Below are 16,468 nucleotides of genomic sequence, written 5' to 3'. Positions count from 1 at the left end.
AGAACTTAAGTAACCTGCCCAAGGTCACACGGGTGGTAGGTAGTGGAGGCAGAACTTGAACCCAGGATGTCTATCTCGATAGCCAAGTACTGCTTAGGCACTGGACCAGGAAGACATTCCCACTGCATTGGCAACAATGTCTACTGAGCTTTGACCTCTCTGCCTTGGATTTCTCATGTGCTAAATTAAGCTGGGGAGGGAGACAGGAAGGTAGCTAAATTCTCATCTGGCTCTGATAGTCTGGTAGTTTTCATAGCCAGAGGGATTATCATTACCTGTAGGTCCTCACATGCCCTCAAAATTTTTATTAATAATTTTCAATAGTATTTCATATCTCTCCCCTACCAGAATGTAAACTTCCTGACAGGCAAGAACTTACCAAGAGTCTTATCTCTTGTTCACTGTGAGACCCTCGGTGCCCAGAACAGTGCCAGCATCAAATCAGGTACTCAGTGAATATCTGTTGAATGATTAAATAAATTGAGCTCCTCCATCTGTTGTAACAAAATCCCTTAGCCATATAGAAATCATGAGGCATCAATCATTTTGGAAATTTTTCAATCCAATAAAGCTGGTATCACTCTAAATCTCAACTTTCCCTGTTCATAGAACATCTTAAATGATCATGATGATATTATTAGCCTAGGAAATGCCCCTATCCAAAGGTATTTTTGGAATTGAGGGCCAAAGCCTAGTACCAGCTGACACAAAGAAGGTGACCAAAATGAATCAGAGCCAGGTGTCCATCCAAGTAAGCCTCACATTCTTTGTATAAATAGCAGGATGGAGCCGTAATAAACAGGTAACTGTTTCGAGTGAAAAGGATCAATGTGCCTTACTTATGCTGCTTTAATAACAAGTAGACTGTCAGAAAGGAAGAGATTTGGAGACCAGCTACTCCTCCCTCAAAGCTGTTGGACTCCTTGGAACCCTCTGGATCACTGTTAGCTTTTCACTATTTTCAGTTTTGACCAAGTCCTTTACAAAGTCTTTTGAAATCCATTTTATGTGTCATTTATACTGAGGGTTGATTGTGTGGCAATGTCTTATCTGCTTTATCTGCACTTTATTTTAACCTACTTCTGTCTTCTCCATCCCAGTTAAATGGCACCACCATTTACACAATTGATCAGAACAAGCATCTAGGAGCCCAGCTTGGTTTTCTCTCTCTTCCACTTCCTACATTCAAACCAAAAGCAATTTTCCTGTAAACTACCTTCTCAAAACAGTGCAAATAAGTATCATTGTCTCCATATCCCTTATACTACTCTAATTCAAGCCCCTGTTATCTTTCAAAAGAAAGATGGCATAAGCCTCATCAAAGGTCTTCCAGCTTCCATTCTTGCTCTTATCATCTGAGTCTAGTCAGCCACAAGAATAATCTGTCCAATGCAACGATATATCTAATGTCACTTCTCCCACGATGAGACCCTATTATGATGACTCCTTATCATACTAGAATAACATTCAAACTTCTGAAGGCTCTGTGTGATAAGGCATTTGCCCATGTCTCTGACCCCATCTGTAACATGGCCCCCTTCAGTCCCTCCAGCCCACTTTCTTGTTCTTGGAACACACCAACAGACCAAGCTCGTTCTAGTTCCCACTTTAAGGATTGTGAATTATCCTTTCCCACAGGTGGTTTTGCTTTTTCCCACTGTGCCATCTCTATAAGGAGGCCTCTCCAGACTGAGGTGGGACCTCGTATCAGGCACCATCACTCCACAGCATTTTATTTTCCTTAAAGCATTTATCCTTGTTGGAAATTGTCTTGCCTATTAATGGGTTTCTCTGTGTTGACTCTGCTTTCCATACACTAGGATCCAACTTCCATGAGAGTCATATCCATATGTTCCTATTTCCTATGTGACCCCTGTGCCTAGAGCAGGGCCTCCCATAGGGCAGGTGTAATAATACCTATTGCATTAACATAGAACATTTCACATAAAATCACTGAATTTATGTTTTTCCTCAAAAAAGCAGGATTTTGCCATTTGGGTTCTTTTCCAACTTCAGGTCTGGCTCAGACCTGGTGACTGAGATCTTAAATTCTGGATTCAAACTGACTTATTTGAATTCCATATTCAATGGCTACCTCCTGTGGTCATGGCTGACTCACTTCACATCTCTGAGCTGCAGTTCCTTTATCTGTAAAATGCAGATAATAACAGTGCTTACGCCATAGGTTTGTGCACAGATTCGACAAGACAATGCATGTAAAATCTTTGAGCCCAATGTCTCCAAATGGCAAACACTAAGTACACATTATTGCTATTATCAGTGTTGGTTTGGTGCTCTCAGTAGTCACCACCATAAAGTAGAAGGGGTAGATTTCCCCATCAGAGATTATGCCTCTTTCAATCACACCCATTCATGTGTTTATTCCATGGATCATCCTTCTAGTACAGTCAGCATTTGGTCAATCAAAGTACAACTAGGACAATGTCTGCTACTTAGTAGGTAATCAGGCAACAGATTTAAATTTATTGAGCACTTCAATAAACATGGATTAAACAACTGAATGCATGATACCATCCTTAAACCCATGAAACCTAAAGTCCAAAGTCTCCAAGAGGTTTAGTAACTTGCTCATGTTCACTCAGTTAGTAAGGGAGAAAGCCAGGACTCTGACAGTTCATGCCTTAAACCCCTTTAAAATGCCATCCAGCCTGTCACCTCACCCATCTTGCTAGGAAGAAGAACAAAAGAGACACCCTCTTAATACCACATGATAACCACTGGAAGAACACCAAATATGAGAAGAAGAGGCAATAAAGCAGGAATTTATAACAACCTTTTGTTGTTCAGCCACAGTGTCTGCCAGGATATCTATTCTGGGGGAGAAGGATTTCAACTCTGCAGAATCACTCATTAGGCACTGGCACTCGGGGAAGAGACCAAAAGAGCTCTCTGAAGTGATGGTCTAGAACAATAGGGTCCCACCTGTGAACTTTCTTTCAATGATGCCACGGAGCTAATGAAATGAGGCATGGACATAATCAAGTTAGAAGGGCATGTGAATGTCTTCACTGATGTTGCAGACAGAGCTTCAGTTGAGGATCTTGCCTGTCTATGTAAGACCCCAGAGAGTCATTGAGGTAAATGACAATGATAACGGGCACATCAATGAGAAGAAGGGGCACTTTGATTGGGAGAAGACTTCTAGCAATGATAATCCTGATAACCCCTCTCGTGACAAATCCCTTTGTTGTTCAAAAGATATATGCATGTGTTTTCCCTTACTTCCTCTTCCAACACCACTGAGGCAGCCACATCTGCCCTATTTTACAGAGAAACTGAGCTTTAGAATAAAAGAAAGATCCAGGATGCAAAAGCAGATTTCCAGAATCCAAGATCAGCCCCAGGTTGGAACAGATGGTCCCCAAACTCATAGAAGTAAACAAGATGCAAATTCCCTAAAGGATAGAAACTTGAAAAAAAATTGTTTAATGGTCTCAACTGAGAAGTTCAATACTATGCACTCAGTTCAGCCCCCAGTGTTTGAGATTCTTATGGGAATAGATCTTAATCCCCCAGCTCTCAAAAATATCACCCCCCCCCATTTGTAGCAAAAGCAAAAATATCACCTTGTAGCAAGTGTTTTTCTAAGAAACACTTGGTTCAGTATCAAGAAGGAAAATTCAAGCCTAGAAGTCAGAGAAATATACCAGGAATTCTATCTCTGGTTCTTTGCAGACTCCAGAAAATCAAAATTTGAAACAAAGTAGCAGGATCTACTGATGGGGTAAATTGGGCATTTCAACATTCAGCCCCTAGAATACTTGAATACTGTCAATGCACAGTAAAAGTTTTATAACTAAAATAGTTCATCTTGGTTACCAGCTAACACTTTGGAAATGAAAGAAGTCAGATCTACACACAAAGTTTACTTTATTTAAGAATATCTCTGAGTAGAACAGTAGTTGCTGGGGGCCAGAGGGTGGAGGAAATGGGGAAATGTTGGTCAAGGGAACAAATTTTCAGTTATAAAAGGAATAAGTTCCAGGGATCTGATGCACAGAAAGGTGACTGTAGTTAACAATACTGTATTGTGAGAGTTGCTGTAAGAGTGGATTTTAAATATTCTCCCCATAACAACAACATGATAATTATGTAAGGTTAAGGATATGTTAACTAACTTTATTGTGGTAAACATTTTGCAATATACAGGAGTATCAAATCTCACAATCACACCTTAAACGTATACAATATTACATTCAATTATATGTCAATAATACTGGGGGGTGGAGAGAATATCTCTGAAAGAGGTACAAAAGAAGTCCATGGTAACTTACTATAGAAATTACTCCTAATTAGAGCAACACTCCTTAATTGTATATAATGTGACTCCCAATTGCCTCTTTCCCTTAGCTTGTGGGGCAACATCACCATGCATTTGTTCAAACACTTCCTGTGCTTGGAGCTGCCTTCCCTGGCCATATAGCTCTCCATCTTATACAATCCCAAACATATTTCTAGAACCAATTGTAAAACCATTTATTTTAGGGAAGTTTTCTATATCCTGTGATAAAATGAGCTTATTTGCTAAACTAAAGTCAAACAGCATATGGTTTGTATCTCCTTTTGGACACTATTAACTCTAACTTCTGTCACAAAGAACCAACATAAAAATTAGACTTGAGGACTGGATGTAATTTGCTTGCCACTTTAGACCCAAAATCTCTGACCATTGTTTTCAACACCTGAAATGCTCAATTTTTCCTTTGGACTGAATTGACCTCTTCTAACCCTTAAAATGGTAATACCCTTGTTTCTCTAGTGTCTTGAAAAGGAGGTGTGGCTTTGATTAAAAAAAAAAAACTGGCAGCATTTTGACTTGCAGAGAATTGGTATGCCTGTAACCTGTACTTTAAAAGCAACTTAGGGGGTGTAAAATATGTACAAAAAATATTTAATAATTAGAAAAAAGGCATACAGAAAATACAACAAACACATGTAACCACCAGATATCTATGAATATAAAATATCACCAATACTATGGAAGTCCCAGTATTCTATCTTATTGTAATTGGTCAAGAAGCCCTTTTCCTCAACATTATGATTTTATTTTTTTTATTATGTTATGTTAGTCACCGTACAGTACATCATTAGTTTTTGATGTAGCGTTCCATGATTCATTGTTTGTGTATAACACCCAGTGCTCCAGGCAATACATGACTTCCTTAATAACTATCACCCGGTTTACCCATCCCCCCCACCCCCCTCCCCTCTAAAACCCTCAGTTGGTTTCCCAGAGTCCGTAGTCTCTCATGGTTCGTCTCCCCCTCTGATTTCCCCCCTTCATTTTCCCCTTCTTTCTCCTAATGTCCTCCATGCTATTCCTTATGTTCACAAATAAGTGAAACCATATGATAATTGACTTTCTCTGCTTGACTTACTTCACTTAGCATAATTTCTTCCACTTCCAAATTTTAAAATGTGGGTAGAGAAATGTAGGCCTAGTGAACTCAATTTCACTGATGGATAATTTTCTATTATTTTTATACAATTATTTATTCAATCATTACTTGTTTGGGTTCTTTTTAATACTTTGTCTATCACATAGCCTGATCTACATTTTTAAAATCCAATTTGATAATCATTGTATTTTAATGATGAGTTTATTCCATTTATATTTATTATCCTCACTAATTCATTTAGACTTATTTATGCCTTTTCAGGTGATTTCTGTTTCTCTTGATTTTTTTCCTATTATTCTTTTTATCTCCTTCATTAAGTTTATTTAGATTGATTTTTAAATTCCTTCTCTTCCCCTAAACTTTAAAAGAAAACTTCACTTTTATCTTTTGTAATTTTTGAAAATATATACATCTAAGAAAAGTTGAAAGTATAAGAATTTTAGAGCACCTTAAATCTATTGAACTCTCTAATCTATCAGTGTTAGCTGATATTTTCAGTTTCTTGACCCCTTCCCAATGGAAAATATTATTAATATTTTATACCACCTCTATTCCAATTTTCTCAACTGTTTACCAATTTCTAAGCTCCCCATTTCTTCTTACTTCTGGGACTTTTTAAAGGATCATATTACTCTCTTCTGAACAGCAGTCTTTAGAAGCATATTTAGTGCACAACAATTGATGCTTAACTCTCTCCATTTTTTTTTGCATGACAGTGTTTTATTTTATCCATGCTTTTCATTAACTTCTTACATTTAGATATAAAACCTTCATAAAAGTTAAAATGATTGTGCAGTGAGCACTGGGATACACTGCACCTACATTAACCAATTCTTTTTCTTTCCCTTTTGCTTTATCTCCACACATACAAATGGAAAGCTGAGAGATATACAGCATGTACTTTCTGCAAACAAAGAAAATCTCTGTTATAACTATCTGTTCCCACCAAAGAAATTTGATATGGATGAAATTACATTATATATACTCACTATTCTAATTCTCCCACTTTTCTCCACAATATCTTTGGTAGATGTTGTATTTGCAGATTCAGGAGCCAATGAAGGATTGTGTATTGAATTTCATTGCAGTGTCTTTCTACTCTTATTAAATCTAGAACAGTCCCCTGTTTTATGTTTGTTTGTCTTTTATGAAATTGATATTTTTGAAGTGTCTAAGCCAGTTAATTTGTAGAATTTCCCATCATCTGGACTTTTTCAAGTTGCTTCATGCTAATTAGATCCAAGAGAAACACTTTTGGCATTTAAACAACATAAGTGATGTTGTTACCCTTCTTTCTATATATGCACGTATATATGCATATATGTATATATAAAATGAGAGGACTATCTGGCATGTAAAGATGGGAGTTGCATGCTAAGGATAGTAGTAGAAAGACACTCTAAAGTCTTCAAACATGTGTATACCATGAACAGGTCTCAGAAAATTTCTCTAATTAATGCTACTAATTTCAGGAGCTTGACCAGGATTAGATGGATAAATGGCTGAGAAAATCTACAGGTGTTGAAAAGGTGCCAAATCATATTTGAATATTGCTTTCAGCAAATATGGATACCTGTTTAATATAGTGAAAACGTGTGTTACTCTATGTTTCTTAGAATCACATATATTAGAAGTCTATCTCCTTCTATGAGATAGCCTTCATTTTAAAAAGGAATCATGGCTCACATATCACTTTTTATGTGGTGATTACTTATCAAGGAAGTAGAAGAAATACAGAAAGCAATAAATCCTGTTGTGAGTGTTTGCATAAGAATCAAATTTAAAAACAGGTGTCTTAAATATAAGAGACTTGTTCTTTCAGGAAGTCACAAAGATTTTCTTTCTTTTCTTGGTCCTCTTCCTGGTCCTTTCTAGACTTTGGTAGCCATGACAAAAGAAAATAACACTGAAGTGACTGAATTTTTTCTTCTGGGATTTGGTGCCCAACACAAGTTTCCATACATCCTCTTCATTGTATTTCTGGTCATCTATGTGACCTCCATGTTGGGTAACATTGGAACGATCCTACTCATCAAGACAGATTCCAGACTTCAAACACCTATGTGCTTTTTCCTACAACATTTGGCCTTTGTTGATATTTGTTATACATCTGCTATCACTCCCAAGATGCTGCAAAACTTCATATTAGAAAATAAGTCTATATCATTTGAGAGCTGTGTAAGGCAATTATTGGTTTATGCAATTTTTACAACCAGTGACTGCAACCTCCTGGCTGCTATGGCAGTGGACCGTTATGTAGCCATCTGTAACCCACTTCACTATCCCATAATCATGTCCCAAAGAGTCTGCATCCAATTGCTAGCTAGTTCATACATCATGGGTTCAATAAATGCTTCTGTGCACACAGGTTTTATATTTTCACTGTACTTCTGCAAATCCAATACCATCAATCATTTTTTTCTGTAATGTCCCCCCAGTTCTGGCCCTTTCATGCTCTTTGTTGTCTCTGTGGGATTTAACTTGATGTTCACCATGTTGGTTGTCATCTTTTCCTACATGGATGTCATAGCCACCATCCTGAAGATATCTTCTGCTGCAGTAAGGAAAAAAGCCTTCTCCACGTGTGCCTCCCACCTGACAACAGTCATCATTTTCTATACAACCCTATCATATATGTACTTACAGCCTCAGGCTAATAATTCCCAGGAGAATATGAAAGTGGTCTCTGTATTTTATGGCATTGTGATTCCTGTTTTGAACCCCCTGACCTATAGTTTGAGAAATAAAGAGGTAAAAGAAGCTCTAAAAGGGATGAGGAAAAGTACTTCTAGATTGGACCCAAGTTTTTAAAATTCAGCACATCAAAGCATCAAGTAGGGATGTCTGACCACTGTGTAATGTTTCTAAAGTTGGGAACACATTCATGTCTTAAGCCAATGCTACCTCTTTCAATAGATAAGAAAGATGCAAGAAATATAGTAACATCTCATGGAACTAATTTTCCCCCTGAATATAGTTTGAGAAATATGTCTCATACTGTCCATACTTTATTAAGATTATTTAAAATATTAAAAAGTATATACAGACCTCACAAAGTATTTAGTTGCTTCAAATATATTTCAGATATGTTCTTAAAGACTAGAAAACCTCAATTTTGTATGTAATCAATATTAAAATTGAAATTCATTATTTTCCATTCACTTAACCGACTTCCCTAAATTATCTACAAGGAAACTCTTCATATTACTGCATAAGCCTGAATGTAAAATAAACACACTGCTTTGAAAAGTCCTTATGAATCTGGCTATACTTCCTACTTAATAGTCCCATATTAGTTACATTCTCTAGCAGTTGAAAACACTTATTTCTTATGTGATTATGACTTATGTTCGTCATTAGTTACCCTCTCTATTCTGAATCCATCTCTTTCTTGCATAGGGTAAGGAAACTTCCAGAAACATTTTCTATATCTCTCCCCAATAAAAATAGAAAAACTAGAATATAGATTGATCCAAAAACCTAAACAATTCACTTATGAAAGGCTACCAGTCATTTTAATCTAGACAAATAACTTTAAACAATAGGAATTCAATGAGAAGTTGAAGGGAGTCCAAGAGCCCTTTGAATCCGAAGATAAACTATTGACAGAGGTGCTTTAGTAGGTAGATTGAGGGTAAATGGTGGAAATGGTAAATCTAAAGAGGCCATGCTAGCTACATGAAAAAGAAAGTTTCACATGAAAATAACACCAGACTAATGACCTGGTCAGAACATGTATTATTAAGTAACAGCAGAAAAAGAATCGGGCAAGAGAAGAAGATATATTTTTCAAATATGATATCCTGCATTAATTCTGAAAGAGAAAAAATTAACCTGGAGTTAATGTGGGATGACCAGAATCTTTCCAGCAAAGACTCTACCTTTGTAAAGGAGACCTTCTATAAAGGGAAGGTCCGAATACCTTCAAAGACCAGGATCAGGAACAGTTGCTAGAGAGTCATTGGCAAAGTAGACAAAGGGTGTCCCGAGACCCTGGAAAATCAGAGACTAATGTACAATATGGTGTCTATTGTTAAAATACTGTATTGTATATTTGCAATTTGCTAAGAGGGCAGAAGAAGGAAAATTATAATCATGTAAAGTGATGGATATGTCAATGAGTTTGGTTGTGGTGATCATTTCACAATGGATATTTATGTCAAAATATCAAGATGTATATCTCAAATATATACAAACTTTGCCAATTATACTTCAGTAAAGCTGGAAGGTAAAGATGATAAAACAAAGAAAAACAGTACATGTTGGGAAGTCTAAGTGGCCAAATTGGAAATAAGGTGCAAAATGGAGAGTCACACAGTACTCTGCATTCAATAAGAAAAACAGTACGTGTTGGGAAGTCTAAGTGGCCAAACTGGAAATAAGGTGCAAAATGGAGAATCACACAGTACTCTGCATTCAATACCAAGGTGAAAGAAATCCTAAAAGGAAATAAGTTCTGTGACAAATGGACATAAGCAGTGAAATCCCTGAAATTTATATGAAGGAGGAAATGGTTGATCTTGGCCATGACCAGGAAATGGTTAGTGATTGCTAGCCCTTATCCAAAAGAAAAACTTCCTTTCCCACCTACAGAGTAGTAATTGTCTGATGTATATCATACATCATACATTGTTTCATAAATCACCAGCTACACTTTATTGTTTCATAAACAGCAGCAGCCCATGATTTAAAGGATGTTTTGGGTCTGGCAACTGTCTCTAAAACATTATGATAGAGGCTCAATTCTTCAACCAAAATTTGAAATCGATGATTAGCAAGATGACTAACTTTACAAAAAATATTAGTCTAGACTGAGATGGAAGAAAATATAGCATCACACACAAAAGTTTGGAACAAGAACAACACAGAGAAAAGAATAACTACAGAAGCTGAAAGACAGAGTCTACTCACCATCCCTTATGAGTATTCACTAGCTGCTGCAAAATGTAGCTGGTTGTCTGTCCATTCTCCTCTTACTCCTATTTTGTGTGGAAGATGATGCAGCTACTGTGGTGACCTGTAAGCCCCTGAAATGTCCTTCCTAATATAAGTGTCTTTGTTTGCCTGGAGAATTTGGCCACTGGACAGCCTAACCTTGTGATTTATGATGGAAGCTTTGAGACATGCCTCATCAGTTCTAACTTCCACAGAGGAACTTGGGACTAAAGGTACTATCCCCAACCTCCAGGACAAGTTGAGAATGAAAGATCAGCCACATGAGCAATATGTCATACATAGAGCCACAAAGAAACTGGATACTAAAGGTGAATCTCCCAGGTCAGCAATATTCCATGTGTGTTCCTACATGTTGATGATCAGGAGGGTAATACATCTCTGAGGACGATGCAATTTTTGTATTTGGATCCTCACAAACTTTGCCCTATGCACTTCTTCCTTTGGCTACTTTTAATTTGTGTCTTTTTATTATAGTAAAACTAAAATTGTATGTATAGTTTTTTCCTGATGTGTTAGTCAGTTTGGGCTCTATCACAAATTACCATAGACTGAGTGGCTTCTAAACAACAGAAATTTATTTCTCACAGTTTTGGAAGTTAAAAGTCTGAGATCAGGGTGACAGCATGGTCAGGGTCTGGGGAGAGCCACATTTTGGTTGGCCGACTGCCAACGTCTGCTATGTCCTCAGTGGTAGAAAAAGATCTAGAGAGCTCTCTGGGGTCTTTTCTATAAGAGAATGAATCCCACTCATCAGGCTGCACATATCATATTGAGGATTAGGATTTCAACAGAAGGATTTGGAGGCACACAAGTAATTCAACCCATATCACCAGAGTTCAGTGAGTCATTCTACTGAATTGTCAAACCTGAGGGTGATTGAGGAAAGGCCCCCACATTTGTAACCAACTACAGATGGGGGTGGCCCTAGAGACCCCTGGACTTTTGACTGGTGTCTGAAGTGACACCAGTCCAATGGGAACTGTTCCCTCAGACTATGCAGTTTGCTAACCTTTTTGGTGGGAGTTATCCCAAGCAGCAGAGAGCAGGAAGAGTGAGCTATAGAAGGAAAGCTGGCTTACACCCTGGAAACTAGAGCCCAGTCTCAGTCTCTGAAGGACAAGACAATTATTCAATCCTTCTTCACCATTGCTTGAAGGTCACCCAAGATCTTCCACAGTTTCAGAGGTATTCCTGAGGCAGAGAAGCAAAGAGATACAATAGGGAAGTGGTCACTGGTAGCACAGACAGCACTGTCCACCACAGATGCATGAAATCAAGTAGCTGAGGAGATGTGGTACAAGACACGGAGATCTCTGCTACTCATATAACACATTTCCAGACAGTAAGATGTGAGTAAACGTCTGCTGGATTTGGGGAAACCTTGCATTTTCCTAATGAAGAGCATATATTTATATTTATATTCATATTCATATTTATTTATACATTATATATATACACATATATATATAGTTTGACCTATGACTATAGTTTTACTTGAGTTTTTAGAAAATGAGAAGCTACTACTTCATCTATCAATTTAATTTGGGGGAAAAATATGACAAGAGAATAAGAAAATGAAATGTCAAGCCTGATGAAGCTTATTTTAACTGGTTGATGAACTCAATTTCCAATTTGTAAGATGGATTTTGATTCAATATTTCAGTTTTATTATTCTAAATCTCTAACATAATTGCTTCTGTGTGTATTCTTTTAGATTAAGGTGTGATTTTCAAATACAAATGTATTTTACCCAAATTTTCATGGTAAAGGAAATGCCTCCATAGGTTTTCTTTCAAAACATTACATGACAATTATTTTATCTACTATATTTTATTTTGTTAGAACTCAAATCAGCAAATATAGGAGACTCTTAAAAATTTGAGATCAATCATGTCAAATGAAATTAAATAATTCCAGATAAAAATTATCACTTTTTCTATGTAAAAAAAAAAAATGCAAGTCAAAACTTCCAAACTATTGTTATAAAGGAAAAATAAGTCCCTGTTTTTGTGAGCCAAAGTAAATTGGGTTTTTTTCCTACCAGGAGTAGAACACATTACTAACTGAGACACTGGTCATGTGATAAGTAATGTTGAATGTTGATTCACCAGACTTTTGACCATAGTTCTCCTTCACAGGTACGCTTGTTAATCAAAAGCTACAGACTCACTGAATCTAGCCTTCTACTCTCGCTGATTAAATTAAAGGTTTAACCCTAGCAACTTTATAGCCAAAAAACTTCTTAAAAACCTTATTCCACAAATTGTTATCTGAAACATTCTGATGGCATAAAGTGCAATTGGAAGAAATTATCCAGGGTTTATTTTTAAAATATATACATTTTTAGAAAAAAAAAAGAAAGGGGAGATTAAGAGTAAATTTTTTCTTCAAATAAACAATTATCAAAGTGCTAATAGAAAATAAGTACCATTCTCTTACACCATACACAAAGATAAACTCAAAATGGATGAAAGACCTCAATGTGAGAAAGGAATCCACCAAATTCCTAGAGGATAACATAGGCAGTAACCTCTTCAACATCAGCCACAGAAACTTCTTTCAGGATATGTCTCTAAAAGCAAGGGAAATGAAAGCAAAAATGAACTTTTGGGACTTCATCAAGATAAAAAGCTTCTTTACAGCAAAGGAAACAGTCAACAAAACTAAGAGGCAACCCACGGAATGGGAGAAGATATTTGCAAATGACATTTCAGATAAAGGACTGGTATCCGAGAGCTATAAAGATCTTATCCAACTCAACACCCAAAAAACAAATAATCTAGTCAAGAAATGGGCAGAAGACATGAACAGACGCTTCTCCAATGAAGACATAGAAATGGCTAACAGACACATGAAAAAATGATCAACATCACTAGCCATCAGAGAAATATAAATCAAAACCACAATGAGATACCACCTTACACCAGTTAGAATGGCAAAAATTAACAAGACAGGGAACAACAAATGCTGGCAAGGACGTGGAGAAAGGGGAACCCTCTTACACTGTTGGTGGGAATGCAAGCTGGTACAGCCACTCTGGAAAACAGTATGGACGTTCCTCAAGATGTTAAAAATAGAGCTACCCTACAACCCAGCAATTACACTACTGGGCATTTACCCCAAAGATACAGATGTAGTGAAAAGAAGGGGCACATGCACCCCAATGTTCATAGCAGCAATGTCCACAATAGCCAAACTGTGGAAAGAGCCGAGATGCCCTTCAACAGATGAATGGATAAAGACCGTGTTCATATATACAACGGAATACTACTTGACCATATTACTTTTGCTTCAACATGGATGGAACTGGAGGGTTTATGCTAAGTGAAATATGTCAAGCAGAGAAACACAATTATCATATGGTTTCACTCATATGTGGAACATAAGGAATAGCACAGAAGACCAGAGGGAAGGGAGGGAAAACTGAATGGGAAGAAATCAGAGAGGGAGACAAACCATGAGAGACTCTGGATTCTGGGAAACAAACTGAGGGTTACAGAAGGGGGGTGGGGTAACTGGGTGATGGGTATTAAGGAGGCTCATCACAACACGTGTTGTGATGAGCACTGGGTGTTATATGCAACTAATGAATCGTTGAACACCACATCAAAAACTAATGATGTTATGTTGGCTAACTGAACATAATAATTTTTAAAATATATGTTCAAATAGAAGGACCCTATCTGTCACATTGGGACCTATGCCCCTAAATTTAGACTAGCTTTGATTTCTTTTTTTCAGATAACCATGTTTTTTGCTGACTATGGTGACAAGGTCAACTTTCTGGATCTAAACACAGATTCTTAGACATATTAAAAATTGTTCAACCTGGGGCACCTGGATGGCTCAGTTGGTTAAGTTTCTGATGCTTGGTTTCAACTCAGGTCATGATCTCTTGGGTTGTGAGATTGAGCCGCACCTCTGGCTCTGCGCTCAGAGGGGAGTCAGCTTAAAGATCCTCTCCCCCTGCTCCTCCCCACATTCTCTCTCTCTCTCAAAAAAAAAAATCTTTTTTTTAAAAATTGTTCAACCCGGGGTACCTGGGTGGCTCAGTCATTAAGCGTCTGCCTTCGGCTCAGGTCATGATCCCGGGGTCCTGGGATCAAGCCCTTCATTGGGCTCCCTGCTTGGCAGGAGGCCAGGTTCTCCCTCCCCTACTCCCTCTGCTTGTGTTCCCTCTCTCGCTGTCTCTCTCTCTCTCTCTCTCTCTGTCAAATAAATAAATAAATAATCTTTTAAAAAAATTGTTCAACCCAACTTTTGCATCAACATGGACGGGACTGGAGGAGATTATGCTGAGTGAAATAAATCAAGCAGGGAAAGTCAATTATCATATTTTGTTTATAGCCCAGCTATAAACTCCCCAACTTAAAGACTTTCTTATTCGCGGAACATAAGGAATAGCGTGGAGGACATCAGGAGAAGGAAGGGGAAAATGAAGGAGGGGGAAATTGGTGGGGAAGATGAACCATGAGAGACTATGGACTTTGAGAAACAAACTGAGGGTTTTAGAGGGGAAGGGGTGCGGGGATGGGTTAGCCTGGTGATGGGTATTAAGGAGGACACATATTGCACGGAGCACTGGGTGTTATGCACAAACAATGAATCATGGATCACTACATCAAAAACTAATGATGTACTGTATGGTGACATAATATAATAAAATAAAATTTAAAAAATAAATAAAAATTGTTCAACCTGATTTTTAACAAGAAAAAAATTTTTAAAGAGTTGTTTTATAACAAGGCAACACATACACAGATCCCTAATGACAGTAACATGAATTAAATTTATCCTTTCTAGAAAGCTTAAATGTTCCTCGGCAGAAAATAACTACTAACCATTGTTTATTCCAATTCCAACTCAGCGCCTGGAATCTCAGATTCCTGAGGGAGTCAGTATTGATCCCTTAGGCCCCAGCTATAAACTCCCCAATTAGAAGAAAGCACACAGAAAGACCATGGTGGCAATCAGCCTGCATCGGCTGCAGAAAGAGAATATGAAGGCAACTCTGGTGTAAGTAAAACAAAGCAAATTCCATTTTTCAAAATCAGCCACATATCATCCCACATGTGCTGGAAATGGTGGAGCAAAAGAGCCAAAACCAAGAGTTCTAGTGTGTTTCACCCAAGAGCAGGAATAAGCCCTTGATCCCTGGTGATCTAATGGCAGTGGAGGAAGGGATCTGAATTAGACTGGATATGAATGACCAAATGATAGAAAGATTGAATGAATGAATGAATGAATGAATGAATGAAAATTATGTGTTTTTCATGTATTATTTGCATAGGCTATTATGACCAATTCTGAGTAGCAATTCAATGCCTGGCCCTGTGCTGGGAATTTTACATAAATCACCTCACTTTGTCACATCATTACAAGCAGGCTTTACTTCTTTCTATCCCTCTTCTTTTTTAAAACAGTTAAAGCTATTTCAAAAAGAAAAGGTGCTGAAGTTTATAAGTTTAAAGACTTTCTCTCCCAACTCCCATGCCCAAGGATAACCACTAAACATTTGATGTGGATCCTTCTTGAACTTTTTCATGGATAGATAAAGAAAGTGAGAAAAAGAGAGAATGGATGTGAATAAATGTCTTATTTTTAAAAGGATCCACACTTGGGGCATCTGGGTGGCTCAGTTGGTTAAGTGTCTGACTCTTGATTTCGGCTCAGTTCATGATCTCTGGGTCGTGGGACCAAGGTCCACATGGGGCTCCTCGCTCAGCGGGAGTCTGTTGGAGATTCTCTCTCTCCCTCTCCCCTACCACTCCCCTGCTCAAATAAATAAATAAACCTTAAAAAGGGGGGGGTCCATGCTTTACATATTATTCTGCAGCTTGCTTTGCTCATTTTACAATATGACAGGAGCACCTTTCCATAAAAGCATATATTTATATCATACGTTTTGGACAGTGTATTAATCCAATATGAATTTATCCTGATTTATTTAATTCTATTTCCAAATTTTTGCTTTTATAAGCAGTATTACAATAAAAATCATGACCTTCTAAGCAATTCCGGGATCCCATCTTATAGACAATGGAACTGAGGCCAAGGAGAGTTACATACATCCTTTGTCTCTATGAGGTGGT

The 16,468-nt window shown here is 37.6% G+C and overlaps 1 protein-coding gene across 1 annotated transcript; it reads left to right on the top strand.

The window, feature by feature from the left end:
• The first annotated feature begins 7,307 nt into the window (after positions 1-7,307).
• Positions 7,308-8,231, top strand: LOC112829700 (putative olfactory receptor 5AK3). The gene is given in 3 exon segments (XM_025879423.2): positions 7,308-7,835; positions 7,837-7,876; positions 7,879-8,231. Coding segments are annotated over 3 exon segments (921 nt in total).
• The last annotated feature ends 8,237 nt before the right edge of the window (positions 8,232-16,468 follow it).

The sequence above is a fragment of the Callorhinus ursinus genome, unplaced genomic scaffold, assembly GCF_003265705.2.
Source record: "Callorhinus ursinus isolate GAN/ISIS: 27379988/994484 unplaced genomic scaffold, GSC_fseal_2.0 scaffold21, whole genome shotgun sequence".
Lineage (NCBI taxonomy): Eukaryota > Metazoa > Chordata > Mammalia > Carnivora > Otariidae > Callorhinus > Callorhinus ursinus.
Note: the sequence above shows the minus strand (reverse complement) of the source record. Positions and strands in the feature narration are given on the sequence as shown.